This window comes from Periplaneta americana, chromosome 9 (genome assembly GCF_040183065.1).
Source record: "Periplaneta americana isolate PAMFEO1 chromosome 9, P.americana_PAMFEO1_priV1, whole genome shotgun sequence".
Taxonomy (NCBI): domain Eukaryota; kingdom Metazoa; phylum Arthropoda; class Insecta; order Blattodea; family Blattidae; genus Periplaneta; species Periplaneta americana.
In genome coordinates, this window is record NC_091125.1 from 118,534,518 (window position 1) to 118,551,999 (window position 17,482).

The 17,482-nt window shown below is 35.6% G+C and overlaps 1 protein-coding gene and 1 non-coding gene across 2 annotated transcripts in view; both read right to left on the minus strand.

Annotated features, from left to right (window-relative positions):
* Positions 1 to 212: 212 nt before the first annotated feature.
* LOC138705610 (uncharacterized) overlaps positions 213 to 17,482 on the minus strand; it is a 38,691-nt gene continuing 21,421 nt past the window's right edge. The window contains exons 7-12 of the mRNA XM_069834211.1: positions 12,069 to 12,242; positions 11,397 to 11,555; positions 7,775 to 7,929; positions 6,623 to 6,782; positions 5,254 to 5,387; positions 213 to 408 (exon numbers count right to left, since the gene is read on the minus strand). Of these exons, the coding sequence (XP_069690312.1) occupies positions 328 to 408; positions 5,254 to 5,387; positions 6,623 to 6,782; positions 7,775 to 7,929; positions 11,397 to 11,555; positions 12,069 to 12,242 (863 nt within the window). The 3' untranslated portion in view covers positions 213 to 327. The remainder of the gene's footprint in view (positions 409 to 5,253; positions 5,388 to 6,622; positions 6,783 to 7,774; positions 7,930 to 11,396; positions 11,556 to 12,068; positions 12,243 to 17,482) is intronic.
* Positions 3,176 to 3,245, minus strand: TRNAA-GGC (transfer RNA alanine (anticodon GGC)). Its single transcript has one exon. It is a non-coding gene; the product is annotated as a tRNA-Ala (tRNA).

Below are 17,482 nucleotides of genomic sequence, written 5' to 3' on the forward strand. Positions count from 1 at the left end.
ATTTTGAAGAGTGACGAACTTCTTAGGGAGGGAAATAAATCTGTGGGTTCCCTTGTTTTAATTTTACGTACATGATGAAAACTTAGCCGAATAAGATACTAAGCCTACTGCTAATAATGACGATAATGATAAACAAAATGTGGTTTATTTCACTGCAGTGCATAAGGAAAGTGGAGACGTAGTGAGTTGGTTATTTGATTTTAATTACTAAATGACATAAAACACTTTATTATCAATTAGAACCATTACATAATTCGTAAATATTCTGTTTTGTCAAAACCATGAGATATTTACTAGTGGCGGATTCTCTTGAACTTCGTGTTCCAGCTAACAGTCGTACATCTTGGCCAGCTTTTCGAGGTCCCGAGCGCTGAATCCATCTCGCTGCCCGATTTGTGCATTTTCATCCTTAAAAATAATAGTTTACTTTATTTATCGCTTTATTCTGTACTTACTATTAGGTCTATAAAGCAATTGTGTGTAGACCCACTGTATAACTCTCTTAGAGAACTGTTAATACCATATCTATACACAAAGAATACCATTGCCTAAGTATCTTGTTATTCACACAGTATTTACATCATGCACTCTATTATCAGCAAACTTGGAAGTTCCGACCTTCTATCATGCATGTACACTTAGCGGCAAAAAGAATGGGCTGACTCTTGGTCGATAGAAATGCTAAGTTCTATCGCGCGGTTCACTCGTGTAAACGTAACCCAGCGCAAGGCATTGCTGTGGTGTCTCTTCATTGAAAGTCATCCGTCTATAATGTAGTAAACCTTACGAGCAGTGTGTGGCCCAGTGGTAAGAAGTCTGACATCCGTGCCAGAGGTTGTGAGTTCGCCTCCTGGTACGGTAAAATTATTTTTTTTATTATTTTAACTTTTACTTAATTTATTAGTTTTGAAATGGCATTTGTTAACAAACTTCGTTATGCCTGCCTTGTAAAAATATTATTGCCCATCACTTGTAGGCTATTAATAGGTGAGACCTGGTCTGTATAAACAAAAATACTTGTTTCACATCCTAAAAAACGGACGCATATCAAACACAAATAAATAATTAAATTAACAAAAACAAATAGTTTGTTAATATATTAACAAAACAAGGCTGTGATGGGGACTAGTATCTCGTCCACAAACCACCTGCGTCAACATCTGCCCTCATTCTGCGCGGCATGGAGTCCACAAGATTATGGAACAGGTCTAAATTCTTGGCCATCTTCTCCCTTGCATCTAGAACTCTGTCCCACAGTTCCTCAGGTGTCCTAACGGGTGGTTGTTCTGTACAATTAGATCGTAGGATCCTTTTGACTGCAGCCCACAAATTTTGAAACGGATTCATATCTGGTGATTTTTTTTTATTTTCTTGGGTTATTTTACGACGCTGTATCAACATCTAGGTTATTTAGCGTCTGAATGATATGAAGGTGATAATGCCGGTGAAATGAGTCCGGGGTCCAGCACCAAAAGTTACCCAGCATTTGCTCGTATTGGTTGAGGGAAAACCCCGGAAAAAACCTCAACCAGATAACTTGCCCCGACCGGGATTCGAACCCGGGCCACCTAGTTTCGCGGCCAGACGCTCTGACCGTTACTCCACAGGTGTGGACTATATCTGGTGAATTTGGAGGCCAGTCGACTGGGTCGACATCACGCCTCGTAAACCATTTTTGAATCCGGTTGGCGGTGTGTATCGGATGATTATCCTGCCGGAAGAAAAGTGTTCCTTCTGGATATCGTTGTCGGGCGGAAGGGATCATTACATTTGCGAAAATGTGTTCGTAGACTTCTGCCGTAAACAGACTGTGGATGCGTTCCAGAAGTCCTGCCCCATCGTATGACATCCACCCCCAACACGCGACCCTCACGCGAAGCGTATCGGTGGTCATTCATATAATAAACTATCATTGCTATTGCAGACAATTACCTCGTCGGAGAAAATGACATTTCTCCAATCAAAGTCCTGTCGGAGAGTAGCATACGCAGAATAACCTATGCGAATCAGGGCAATGAGTTATTGTTTCTGTGCCATCTTCAAGCGTAATGACGAGACAGAACGTTATATTAACAGATAGCAGCATTGCTTGAAAGAGAGAGGGAGGTTTATTATTTATTAGATTTTGGGCATATTCTAAGAGATATCGCCACATAATTATAGCTTTGCGAGACGCATATGATGGCAAATTTGTAACAAAAAAATATATATATATATTGGGGGAGATTCGAACCTTGAGCTACTACTACTAACTTGTTCAATATACCAATGCCATAACAACTTACGCTACTGCAACTGCTTATATCGGTTCGGCATAATACATGGTTTTCCTGTTCATATTCGCTCCGGTTGATTTTGTATTTATCAATTTTATTATTATTCCACTCTTCAAGGGCCCTGATGTATCTAGAATCAACCCGCCATTCGATTTTATTACATATTTTAGCCCCTTAAACAAAATACAGCAAATTTAAATGGTTTAATTATGTGTTGCCTAGTGAACTATGGCGTTGACGAGACGAGCATGCGCAATGTATGTCTCTGGAACTTTGAAATTGTCGGCCGGCCCATTCTTTATGCCGCTAAGTGTACACGTTACCTAGCGATAGGAGTTCAGTATGAACAAACGCGCGCTTCGACACTACTGTCTAGTCTACTGAAAATATGGTCACTGCCTAAATACTTTATTGATATCATGTCAGATTGAGTGAAATAAACAATAGTTCCTACATAAGATAGGCCTATGTACTACAAATAAAGAACAGTAAACAAGTTTAATGTTCTGATTTCTTTTCGTCAGCATAACAAAATTTCAGTTAGCTTTTGCGAAGTGTTCACTTTGAAAGAATCATTTTGTATGTATTTTTCTATGAACTGCTGGAAAAAAGAGTTATCTAATTTATGAAATGAAATGTTGGACCCCACCATAACTTCGCATACGTCGAGAAGAAACTCTGACTGCCTACTTGAATTTGAAGTGTGCAATTTCTTCCTTTTCTTGCTGCTCTAACAATATTACACGTTTACGATGCTTTTTGGTGTTAGTATTCTTCACTAAATCTTCGCTTTTACCTTCTAGTTTGTGTTTGGCACAAATAAAATTACAAAGTACATAATCCCCATTCGAAGAAAACAATCTACTGCCTAATCTTGAATAATTTCAAGGGAAAAATTGTTCCTGAGCCGGGTATCGAACCCGGGACCTTTGAGTGCCGCTAACGCTCTACCGACTGAGCTACTCAGGAACTGCACCCGACACCGTCTTAATTTTTCCGTTTATACCCCACACATCTCAAGTGGGCTGACAGGACGCCAGAAACCCAACTTTGAGTGCACACAAACTCTGTGTGACTTGAATTGTGGTTTTCTGTTAACGTACCTACAGTGACGTATATATTATGCAAATCTAGATCCCTGTGACGCAGACTTGAATAATTTCGAGGGAAAAATTTTTCTGGAGCCCGGTATCGATCCCGGGACCTTTGACTGAGCGCGCCAAATTACATAATAACAGAAAACAACCATTCAAGTCACACAGAGTTTGTATGCAGTCAAAGTTGGGTTTCTGGCGTCTTGTTAGTCCACTTGAGTTGTGTGGATCTGACATTTTTGTCACCATTTTCTCTCTGATGTAAGTTTCAGTATTAATGATTGTGTTATTACTAGAGTCCTTCGTTTGGTTACCTAAAGCCTCCAAGTGAGCCGCAGCAGTGTAGGTATGCATGGAGTATAGTTCGGTGGAACACTACCCTACTGAACATTCAGGTCTGCTGTTCAGTGAACATAAGAAAACAAAACAAAGATGAACGCTTGGAGATCAGTGCTCTAATAGAATCATTTGGTAGCCAGCACTTCATTAGGAAAGAAGAAAATGTATTTTATCAGAAAGAAGGAGAAGTGTTTCATTTGTGACACTTAAAACGTTTACAGTCATTCATCGTAATGTGTAGAGACTCGTGAAGCACGCATTCATAATTTGTTTTATTTTAAGTTTGTGTTAACATTTATATTTTCTCATCTGTTAATTCCAACCATTAATCAAATCTAAAATATCTTAAGGGGAATTGGACGTTATCGCATGCAAAATAATGATAAAAATAGCCTATCTTCAAGCAGTCATAAATGTAATACTATTTATCACAGCTATTTCATTTTTTTATGATATATGTATACATATTAACCTTTAAAATGAAAAAAGAATGGTTAATCTAGTGTAAATCCTACCCTTAAATTAATTGTTGAATTTAAACATATTTTTTTATATAAATTCACTACATATCTGTGATTAGGTACACTCTATTCACTTATCATAGCACACATTGAATTAAAATTTTGGCCACTTACTGCTAATAGATACTAAAACATACCCTACTAAAATTATTAAAATATCTGTAATACTATGGGCATAGGGCTTATACTAATCTTCAATTTTTTTAAATTTATTCACGGTGATGATTTCTATAAGTCCTATGCCCATAATATTACAGATACATGAATAATTTTAGTAGGGTATGTTTTAGTATCTATTAGCAGTAAGTGGTCAAATTTTCAATTCAATATGTCCTATAATAAGTGAATAGAGTGTACCTAATCACAGACATATAGTGAATTTATAAAAAAAATTGTACTTAATTAAAAAAATTAATTTAAGGATAAATATTTACTCTAGAGTATCCATTCTTTTTCATTTTAAAGCTTAATATGCATAGACGCATAGCTAACAAAAATGAAATACCTCTGATAAATAGTATTATATTTATGACTGCTTGAAGATAGGCTATTTTACCATTATTTTACATGCGATAATGACCAACTCCCCTTAATGCGTACTACTTATTGTAAAAATCAGGGTAAACAAGTTCCTGGCAGCATGTAGACATGGCAACTGAAAATTATTATGTGGTGCCTGAATTATTTATTGAATTCAAAATTAAGACTTCGATTCCTTTTTTGTCACTACGACTAATACATAATGTTGAAAAAATCGGTCGTAGGAAGAAATTCGAATTCTTAGGTGTAAACACACAGTACCGGAGCATGCGACGTGAGACCGTAGAGTAAAACTATTAAAAATAGTATGATCGAGGTACACCTAACTTGTATTCAAAGTAACCAAACGCAGGACTATTGCCATTATATGAACCACAACTTGAGTGTGCCGCATTTTTGTGCATTACAATTGATTCAAATAGTTTGACATTTTCAACTGAATATTGAAGTGGTGTATTGTATAGTATGAATTAAGAAACTTACAAGAGGCACAATCGTTCGTTCTCCGTTAATAGAAAAGGCATAAGCGCTGTAATGCAGTACACTGCCATAATCATATTCTACTCCAAAGCTGGTGACAGTACTTGCGTCATACTTATTGAAATTGTGTTCCTTTCCTGCAAAAAATATAGAAACCAATTATGTCTTGTTATTAGTAGAGATCGAATGTGTAGGCATTTTTCACATTTAAAATATATAGGCAAGAAAGGCAATTAAATCATGAAAAAAAAAAAACATTGTACATATAGAAAAGGCAAAATAGGTAGTCAAAAAAGACAATTAAAACATGAAAAAACATTGTATGTAAATCTAGAAAAGGCACAATAGGCAGGCAAAAAAGGCAATTAAAACCTGGAAAAACATTGTAAATCTAGAAAAGGCATAATACGCGGGCAGAAAAGGTAATTAAAACATAAAAAAAACACTGTAAATCTAGAAAAGGCACAATAGGCAGGCAAAAAAGGCAATTAAAACATGAAGAAAGACACCGTAAATCTTAAAAAAGGCACAATAAGCAGGCAAAAATTGCAATTAAAACATGAAGAAAGACACTGTAAATCTAGAAAAGGCACAATAGGCAGATAAAAAGGCAATTACAACATGAAAAAAGACACTATAAATCTAGGAAAGGCACAATAGGCAGGCAAAAAAGCAATTAAAACATGAAAAACATTGTAAATCTAGAAATGGTACAATAGGCAGGAAAGAAAAGTCATAATATACAAAGTAAAGTATTATAAAGTAAGAACCCATTTTTGTGAAAACGTAATTTAATGAGACCATCACTTAAATTATATGATATTCATGTAACACGCCTTGCCATTCGTTACAAATTAACCATAAGCGACATCTTTAGATTCTCTTATGTTAAATTCTCCCTTCTCCAAGTGGTCCGTGATTCGATTTTCAGCATGGACAATTGAAGAGATTCGTCTTTCGTCCGTTCACGAGCTTGCGTGTTTGTCCATTGTCATGTGACATCCTATGATGTTTCAGTGGTGACCCTGCATAGTCCTGACCACACGACCAGGGAGACCTGCAATGTATGTCTGTCTAATGACCGTCAAATAATATAGGCCTATACACCGCATTGGATTGTAAGTCGACAGGAAAGGGCGAGGTAAAACATGACAAAGAAAGGAAGAAGGGTAGGTCTACATGTTTCTTAAGCAATCCTCCACTGATGAAGGGGACGTGTCTGTTTATTATTTTAGTTAAATATGAGTGATGCCTTATTGGAGTCACTTCTGACATGAGGTTCCAACCATTCTTAGGACTGCTGGCTAAACACAACAGTACGTAAATACAATTTTATTTGGTTATTGTATTAATAGATTGCAAACATAAATACCTGCTTCGATGTTATCCCATATGATCTCTACGTAGTTGTCCCTATCGGTGGCGCTCTGCATGTGGTGGAAGCCAAGTGTGTGGAGTAGTTCATGCTCGATGGTACCCAGTCGGAAACACCCCGCTCCAGGATTATTGGGCTCAAGGGTTAAGTATTGCCTCTGCTCAAAATGAAAATTCGTTTGTCAATGTTTATTATGGACTTGCAAGCGTTATATGAGAATGCGAGAATAGTCATTTACGATACAAATGTTGTGATCGAAGATGTGTGCGAAACGAGGGCGCAGGTCGAGTGTAGCAATGCTGCGAATAAAATAAAACGATTTTAACTTTGTGTCGTACACTACACGTGCTTCTCCACTGCTGTATTCTCCCTCATTGCAATAGTTTAACTTTATCACAGTGAAATCGGGTAAAGGTATACCTCAATGTTAGAGCACTTGGCTGCAGAACAGAGATCTCCGGTTCGAATCCGGATTAACTCTATTTTTTATAATTATATTTAATTCTTTTATTGATTTATGTAGTTATCAGTAAGGTAGTTGTTGAATTTATAGTCTGTGCACATTTATTAACCGAAAAGAGTCATTTTTAAAGCAGGCCTGGCATTTTTTGCGCCGCTTTATTGATCGATTGCTGCTGTGTGACATCTGGTGGGAAATAATTGACAATCGGCGAAATCGGTTGAAAGTCAATGTTACAATACTTGTCACACTCTACCGTATAACAATCAGTTTTGAACATTCTTGTCTAGCGTTGAAAGATCAACTTTTAGGAGTGGCTGCCTAAAAATAGATTATAATTAACAGAAAGTATTGAATCAACTACCATAGTCAGTTTGGTAGATTGTCACAAGAAGTCCGAGATTCTAATGCGAAATATGCACATTTTAAGAGATGTGAAAAATGCAGATGTAGGTTACTATATTGTTACGACATTGCTCGTGATGATCTATGAAAAATGAATATGCTTTACATCAGGATGATGATTATGTTGGTAATGGTGCTGGTGATGAGTAATAGAGAAATAATTAATGGAGTCGAGGCAAGAGATACTCGATAACCTGCCGCAAACACTTTCTTTGTCCTCTACTTGGACTCTCCAGGATTAGAAATCTGGTGTCTTTGGCGTTGAGGCACCAAATGGTACTCACCCCTCCGATGCGGCCTACGTTGGATGAGCATCCAGAGCCGCCTCTGATGTGGACATAATCAACATCTGTGTCAGGGTTGTATTCACGTAGGCGTATGCAGGTCAGAGCGTGGTACTGATCCACGGCCTTCAGAATTTGAGCTTTCTGTTCTTCATCTGCATTAATAAAAACATGTCTCAATAATATTTAAAATATATTTTATATGAAAAAAAGTGCAAGCTTCATGGGATTACAGAAGCGAAAGAATATTCTATATAATATTATATTTATGCTTCTGACAATGAAGAATGTCACTTCGAAACTAGTCAGCCAGGTAAAATTCTTCATTTTAACACAGTAAAGAGGTTACAAAGTTAATCACTAATTATTTAATTACAATTTTAAACTAGATTTGTAACACAAAAATATGTACGCTTACTTAAGGCTGGCTCACATTAAACCGGGAACGGAAACGACAACGAGAATGAAATAAAGTATTTAAATATGAGCATTCACAATTAACGAGAAGCTTGCTGGAGCCCGAACGGGAACGGAGAGTTGGCCAAGTTTTAACTTTACCGTTCTCGTTTCCGATCACAGCCTACTAGATTCATTCTGTTGCACACGCTTTTTGTCTTGCACAATTCTAGCTCTCTCATTTTTTCTATAAAATTATACGCTTTGACATATAAAAAATATTCCGCAAACCATCATTATACTTGTCGAATAGATCTAGTGAGTACGAATATAAATAAATAGTCGCTTGTGTGCAGTGAATCCAGAAATATCCATTTAAACCATTCAGTCAGCACAAAATTAATTCTCGCTCGTATTTACTGTTAGACACAACACGAAATTGTTTTCTACAGAGACTGAATAAATCAATTTAACTTGCGTTTTCCAGTATTATCTTATTGATAACTCAGGAAAACCCATTCAACGTCTGCGCGAATAAATGCCTCTTAGCAGTAAGGAAATAGCCCCTAAAGCAAACACGTGTAGAATATTCTATCTAGAAGAAGCAGCCACTATGTTATATAAATTGAAGTATCTTTGTAGAGTTATTGAAAGCTAACAGAAGAATAAAATCATATAAGAGACAACGTTTTTAGATTTTTAAGATGATGGCCACTCCAGATTTCTGTGTAGAAGTGAGCTCTGAACTGTGAAAATAGAGATGAGAGCAGAGTACAGGCAACAGAAACGGGGTTTATAAGGTCCGGACTGGGAGACGGAATCTGAAAGTCATTTTCCTGCAATTATGAACAACTACACTCACCGGCAAAAATACCGGGCCACCTAAAGTTTCTCAATTTTTTTATGAGGTGAGAATCAGAAAACCAATTATGAAATGCAAAGTACTCAAATATTATTCAAAATTACAATTCATAAATAAGCATGGCAACGTAATAAACCTTCCTATGAATTATGGAAAAATTTACCCAACAGTTGAGACGTCATTACTGCCCTATGAACATCAGGGTAAACTAAATTATAATGTAAATTGTATATATTATTTTATTTATTTTGTTTGTTTAATTTTATTTAGTATTTAATATATTTTATTGGGGTGATTGGAAGAATTAAATAACTCTTTTTTTTAATATACATTAATTTATGGATACTTGATCCAATTTTGTTGATTATAAGATTAAATATGTTTTTTTTTTAAATCGTAAAAATATTTTTTTCATATAGCAGAAGCACTAATTTTCGTTGGTCGGGCAGGTTTTCGGCTTTGCGGGCGCTGTTAGTCTTCCTTTCTCGATCATTGTTCTTCGCCATTTATCGACCTCTATAAACAAAAATCGGTAGCAGTAAGGTGTGGAGACCTTGGTGGCCAATGTATGTCTTCACCTCGGCAGATCAGAACGACACGTACTATTCCTTTGTACGTAGTCATTTGCTCTCCCATATTGTTAATTATTAAATCTGTATTAATAATTAGTGATGATATTAATATAATAATGATTATGCTTAATAATATTTTTATTGATATATAAAATATTTCATTTGAGGCTAGTCTTGCTACATAAATAAATAATATTAATATTCCTCCTAGGAAGATTAAAAATAGAATATATGAAAATCAAAATCTTTGTGATAGTAAACCTCTTATTATACATACAATAATTATTTGAATTAGTAATATGAGTCCTATTGCCAATGGATGTCTTATTTGTGTGAAAAGTATTCTTGCAGTTAATATTATAATTATAATATTTTTAATATCATAAAATAGTTTATTTAAAATATTAGTTTTGGGAATTAATGAAAAGATTTATCTTTTTTCTGAAGTTTTAAAAGGTATTCCTTATTTTTGGTTTACAAGACCAATATTTTTGTTAAATTATTAAAACTAATGAAAATTATCTTTTTTTCTATTATATTTTTTGTGGTATTTGGGTTTTTTCTTCTAATCGTGATGTTAGAAGAGTTGTACAATCAGAAATAATATTAAGCAAAACATAGTTTTTTGCAAATAAGTGAAAAACAAGAGGAATATTGGCATTAGCGACTTGACTCTGTACAACAAATGAAAAGTGACAGACTTCCAAAGAATTTCTTTGAATTTAGAGCAGGAGAACGAAGAAATATTACTCTACAATACGTATCGTACGATTCATCAGTTTTCTCTGTTTTGCATCGATTGGCTAATATGTGTATTTATAATTCTTAGATAGGGCTATATAATTATACCAATATTGGCAAACAAGTTAGTAACTTCATTCTTATGCTGTGGAATTTAGAACCTACATAAGTTGCATATTTGGTTACATAAATATTACGTTATATGTGGAGCAGTGGTATAATAAAATAGAGGAAAAGTTTGAAAAGGACGAGAAGCGGTCAAGTTTTTTTTTTATATTTTCGAGATTTATGCATTTAACAAACAAATAGCATATAGGCTACTATTTTTGATCGATGATCGTAGTTTAAATTTAAATAAATAACCATTTATCGTGTTGTACAATCAACTTATATGGCATGACAACAACAACAACGATAAGTATGAAATAACACACCATCGTTGGAAATTTTTAATTAAAAATATCACTAAAAATTCGAATATCTTTATCATGAATACGCAATACTTACCTTTCTGCACTGCAGAGAAAAGAGTAGTAGGTATGTAAGGTATGAAAAATTGCAGCTTTACAAAAACAAACTATTTAATACAATTCAATAATAGTTACCGGTATTACTATATTTGAAGTAGACTATATTATATATTCACAAAGTCCTTTCTAGTAATACAGTAGGAGGTGGAGGAATTCGTGCTGAGATAAGTACTGTACGAATGGAGGGGGGATGTTTTTTATTTAACTGCAGGAAAATGTACTCGTGTGAAAAGTAGAGAGACACAATTGGAATAGCACTGGGCTAATACCACAGTCTAGTATATACAGTCACGAAGCTTGAGTTGTGAGGGTGCTAGGAACAATAGATTGTGCCGGTACTATTTCGCATTGTCTGTAATGAGGCAATATTAGCGATCCTAGTGGTTAGCAACTATCTATGGATGCATATTTACTACGTATTGAGCTTCGTGACTGTATATACTAGACTGTGCTAATACTTAAAATATAACGAAGCGGGAGACAGAAAAGAAAAGAGAGACGAAGGAAAGATTTCTACTTACTGAACACTGAATCTATGACGTATGGCACTGTTCTATCAGGCCAACGATATTTTGTGTTGATGATCCCGTTTCTAAGTCCAAGCTTCTGTTCTTCAGTTAGTATGATATCTCCTTCAAAATGGCCGCTCAGCTCCCATGCATTTTGTTTTTCTCTGACATCTGGAATAATGGAACAGTTAATTTTTATTTTGAGATTTAGTGACAGTAATCAATAAAATTAAATTTGTTCTTATTTTTAAGTATAAGTATATTATATGACCTTAAATGGAGTGGAGGGAAAGTACAAATACGGTACATCATTGAATCAAAATATCACTATGTTTCAATTATTTATTAATAATATGTTCTTATTTCTCCTTCTCGTCAAGCATCTCAGAAATGCCCTATATTATGAGTATTGTACAGAATTTAAGAAATTTCACTTTTTTGAATTTATTTATGGAGATAATGATGCTTTGAAAGCTTCTTGCAATTGACGTTCAACAAGATGACTTAAAAAATGTACAAACTATTTTTTTCTTGTAGCTCCGGCGCATACATAACTCACAAACAATTACTTCTTAACTGCTGTTTATAATCATACAATCCTCTCATTTTAAGCGACATCAAATAATTTTATTGTAGAAGTATTTTTCCAGAATTAATAAAATTACTGTATGAGCGTCATCTCACCTACGGCTCTTCCTCTACAACTTGTTACAGCTATCGCCAATATCAGCACACAAATATACATTTTGCTGTCTGTTAAACAGGCTTCTGTATGGTCTGACTGTCGAACATTTATTAGATGTCCACTCATGGACTGTCTATTTAAAAGCCACGATATATAATGGATAAGATTATCGACTTAAAATGTTACACAATGCAATCTAATGATGATTGTCATATCTCTGTATTAAAATCTTGAGTATTTGTAGGAACTTACTATTATTTTTTTTCAGTTACGCAACTTATTTGACAACGCTCTGTAAATCCCGTAATACGATAAAACAAAACATTATCTTCATCTTATTCGATATTGTTTGCTCAGCTAAATAGCCCGTATCGGCAGTCAAAATAATGTATAATATGTCAACTCAATGTTGCATTAATTCCACTCATGATATTATCTGACATGGTTTACACCGCTGTCCTTCAAGAAGTGTCGCGTCAAAAAGATTTGACGTTGTTATTTAGTCAACTGTCCGAAGACAGATCTGGACCTCACAAGTGTTACTAACAAGGCATCACTTACGAGGCAACTAAGTCAGGAGATAATGAGGTAGGGTGGCCAGTTCCTTTCCCTCTCCATTGCATACATCGCCGACTAGTTACATGTTACATATTACACTAATGAGACTTCAGTTGTATGTAACATATTTTGCAAATTTTTCAGGAGGGTGCTTACAGACTTGCAGAACTAACGATTTCTTCCCTTGCAAACCTTTCCTTAATATGCTTACAATGTGGAACCATCGAACCAAGCGAGTTTTTCACCTGTATGATTAGGGAATCGTAAAGATTTCAATTTCAACTGTCAGATTCAATTAAAATGTAAGAATATTACTAAATTTGGACTAAACGTGTTTTTCCCCGGACCCTTCAGTTGTTCTTCCTCTGACACATATCAAGTGAGATGTACTGCCTGATAATAGATGTACATATCATCCAGAACCACTATCAGAGAAATTATGTGACATTGTGATAGGCTACATTAAATACAGGCACGAAGGGATTCAGTTATGACAATTAAAATGTCAACTAAAATCGTTAGAATGTAAAAATAATATATCATGCATAGTGAAAACTTAAGCCTAAATTACTTATGTATTGTATGTGAATTAACACTCCATATCCGTTAACGACTTTTTTTTCAATGAAACCGTAAACATCTGAATTAGATATCATTCAGGTGGAAAGAGCTAATAGACCTTCGTTTCAAAGTAAACCTAGAATATATTATTAAAAATCCATTTATAATCGCCTGTTTGAACTTACACAAGAGTGCTTCCACAACAATCCATATCCGCTACGAGTGGATTCAAATATATGAAGGGTTGGGAATGATATAGTCCTAATCCACACAGACAATTTTACAGGAAAGCATGTTAAAGGTTTACCTTAAGGGTCGTATTCATAGACATTTCGCAGCACGCGCTACGAGCGTACTAAGCTAGCCCCGGCTATCCACTGGTTATTAGTACAGAATTCAAATCATATCCTATCGCTAACACTGGCTTATGAATACGAAAAACGCTGATAATCCACCGAAAGCCCGCGCTAAAAATGTCTATGAATACGGCCTAGAGTCCAATGCTATTAGGTATGGTATCATAATTTCTTCAGCGTGTACCAGAGTTTTTTTAGGGTGCAGTAATACACAATTTGTGCAGTAATAGCCCAATATGTGCATTAATAAAACAAATTTTGTGCAGTAATAAAAGTTGAAAGACAACAACAGTTACCAAGTGAAAGCAATAGCCTTGTATTCATGGAAATTTGTATTGTATAAGATACACACAGTTGCAATAAACAGAAAAGTACAAAGAATGTAAAAAATTATAACATAATTATGCAAAATTGATATAACGAATTTTTTCTTTGCTTAAGTACCTACTACGTCTTTTTACTCACCAAACGTATGAATATCTATCGCACACGAAAACAGAAAGACTGTGCTGAAACCCCAGTATTTTCATGATTTCTAAATGTCTATTATTCAGACAGCAGGCCGCCTGATTGTAAACTTTTTTGTAGCCAGAATACTTAATATTTGCATGCTTAATAAAATTTATATTCAAACCTTATATTTCGGAGAAAAAGTCAAAAACAATTCTCTGTGATTACCTAGCAGCAACTCAACAACGTCAATGACGTCATGTGTATTGTAGGTGACGCCAAGCAACAAGCGAAGGAAATAATTACTGAAATCTAGACCGAAATAGTCAAATTTATTTTGACTAAATTGTAAAGTACGAGAATGAACAGTCATCCTCTCTATGAAAGTGGTCTAGTGCCTTTCATTGGTTACTTCAGGAATAAATATACGAAATTTGGGAGTATAGGTGGGCCTACGTCAAGGGAATCGAACTACTGTGAGCGTTTTTGAATCACTTACGTCTGTGTTTCCGCGTCGGCCCGACGGAAAGATTTAAATATTCAGTTTCGGAGCCACTGTTCACTCTAAAAAGATGGATGGATACACCGATATGCGCTGCCTCCTGTTTCACTGCTCTGCAATTTCCTGTAGACGTCACCGCCAACGCAGTTACCGTCACCACTGTCATCACTGAAGGAAGATATACTGCAGGTACTGTGTACAGAATGTCTCATAACCTATTTGCAATGCTGCCAGAAAAAAATTTCGAAGAATTGATGTCAGAAATGATCTCGAAGTAGACAGACGCTACCACCACCTTCGCCACCACCGAAGGAAGATACTGTATAGCCTACTGTATACAGAACGTCTCCTAAATACCAATTGCCAGAAAAGATCTCGAAGCAGACGCCACCACCACCGCCACCACCACCGAAGCAAGATATAGGCCTACTGTGTACAGAACGTCTCGGAAAATCCAGATTCCCTATTTACAGACTGCCAGAAACGATCTCGAAGCAGACGCCACCGCAACCATTGCCGTCGTTGAAGCAAAAGAGAACTTGAAGACAAGGAGCGGAAGGTGTCGCTGACGTGGAAGCAGAAAACTCATTATCTAAAAAAAGGCTGTAGAGGGAAGACTGTATAGCAGAAGGAAACTTTAATTTCGCGGAAGGTGTCGCTGACGTGGAAGCAGAAAACTCATTATCTAAAAAAGGCTGTAGAGGGAAGACTGTATAGCAGAAGGAAACTTTAATTTCGCGGAAGGTGTCGCTGACGTGGAAGCAGAAAACTCATTATCTAAAAAAAGGCTGTAGAGGGAAGACTGTATAGCAGAAGGAAACTTTAATTTCGCGGAAGGTGTCGCTGACGTGGAAGCAGAAAACTCATTATCTAAAAAAGGCTGTAGAGGAAAGACTGTGTTGCAGAAGGAGACTTTAATTTCGTGTCGAATTGTACAAGTCTTTTTGGTCTGAATAAATAATTCTAGTATTTCAAACTATCTTTTATTTATGTCCTACCTTAGCTATAATGTGAGATATCTTAGAAGAAATTAACTAGGCTAATTACAACTCATAATGGAATTCGCTTATGGTACCTCCGCTGCCAGAGACCGTCGAATTGTACAAGTCTTTTTGGTCTAAATAAATAATTCTAGTCTACCTTAGCTATAATGTGAGATATCTTAGAAGAAATTAACTAGGACGCTGGGTAACTTTCGACGCTGAACACTGGACTCCTCTCGCTAGTGCTATCACCTTCATCTCACTCAGACGATAAATAATCATAGCAGCTGTTGGTCTCGTTTTATTTTATGCTTAAATATTGATTATTATTTTTACATTTGACATAGATATTAATTGTATGTAAATATATATGTAATTACCTTAAAATGTGTAGGCCTATTGTTTTGCGAAATGTGTAAAAATATATCGTATTAAGATTAAATATAGGCCTAATGGTTTTAGTAGCCTAATTCGCCAACATTTTGAGTTTGCAGAGAGATACATACTAAGGAAAAAATATGTAATTGACATAAAAATCCAGACTCTAGAAATAAGATTTAATATTAATATAAATACGATATGTTGCAAATTATAGACCTATACATATTCTCAAATTTCTGTCTGGTAAAAGCAGTGTACGAGCAGTCGAAAGATGTTTTTTTGTAAATTGAAGTCGTCCTATTCATATCGCATCCTGCCCATATAAAATAAGGAAGGACCTAATTGAACACGTAATGGGCTAAAACTCGGAATGAAGAAGAAAGAAAAAGGACAAGAATATTACTTAGCAGGCGACCGAAGACGGCAGAAGCCCTTTAATGATGTTAATACAAATTAAACAAGGCTTTGAAACGTTATTGGTAATGGATTATGTTTTTTGTTAAAGAGTAAAACTGTTCATCGGAATCATAAACCACTTAAGAAAGTGAAGATGGTGTATCTTTATTAAAAGAAAAAGTGTGCATATCAGAAGTAGCCTATACATTTTGAATTCTGTGTCACACAGCGTTGTCAGACACAGCCTAAACGGAGCGGAGCGCTCCACTATAACTCGTTGCGTGCTTCGGTGCTTCCACAGACATAAGCAAGTTCACGCTCCCACTGGACGTCTCTAGCACCACAAACGGTTTCGGAGCTTACAACTCTGACACTACTGCGTTACGATGACACGGACTTGAAATACTATTTTCGACTATCCAGATTTGCGCTTCAAGGTAGTAATGGTGAAATTTAAAATCCGAAATATGCTAAACATTATTGTGTTCTGAATAAGTTTACGCAGTAGATACAAGGATAACCACTAAGATATTCATGTTTTGTAATATAAAACGCTTCATTTTCGCAGTAAGTTTTACTCTGATAGTCTGACAACATCTGTACCAAACAAAACGGGAGAAGGGAGGGCAAGGGGGTTGCCGGGTTTGAACCCCCCCTCTTGAACTTAAAAAATGACATATTTAGATATGAGTACTTTTTTTTTCCATACTCATTTTCCTTTATCTAATTTTACACTGTCAGAGTAACAAGGCATAAGTTAGTCCTCTTATCTTATTACAAATAAATAAAGACCCATTAATCTTTGTTAAGGCAATATGTTTCACATGCTCCATTTCCGGACACACTGATTCATTAATACTGAATATGAACATAAATTTATAAAATCTCTCTACACAGACTGCATACCGAAAGCTCTTTTTCGATGTCAGAGATGGTGGAAACGTGTATTTCCCTAAGAATTGGGAATACCGGTAGCTCTTTTACAGTATCTTTATATTTTTTTATACGCGCATAATCAGAAAGTGAAACGAAATCTATATGAACTTGTAGTTGAGAAGAATAAAATTATCGGTGCATAAGGTCATAAGACCAATGCTTCATGTCCTACCCGCTCAGTAGGCCTACCTACAGTATATACCTGTACCTGTAACCATTTGTAGCGAAGAAGAGATTCTTATTGAGTATCTGCAATTTTTACAGAAAAATAGTCATTTTTATTAACTTTC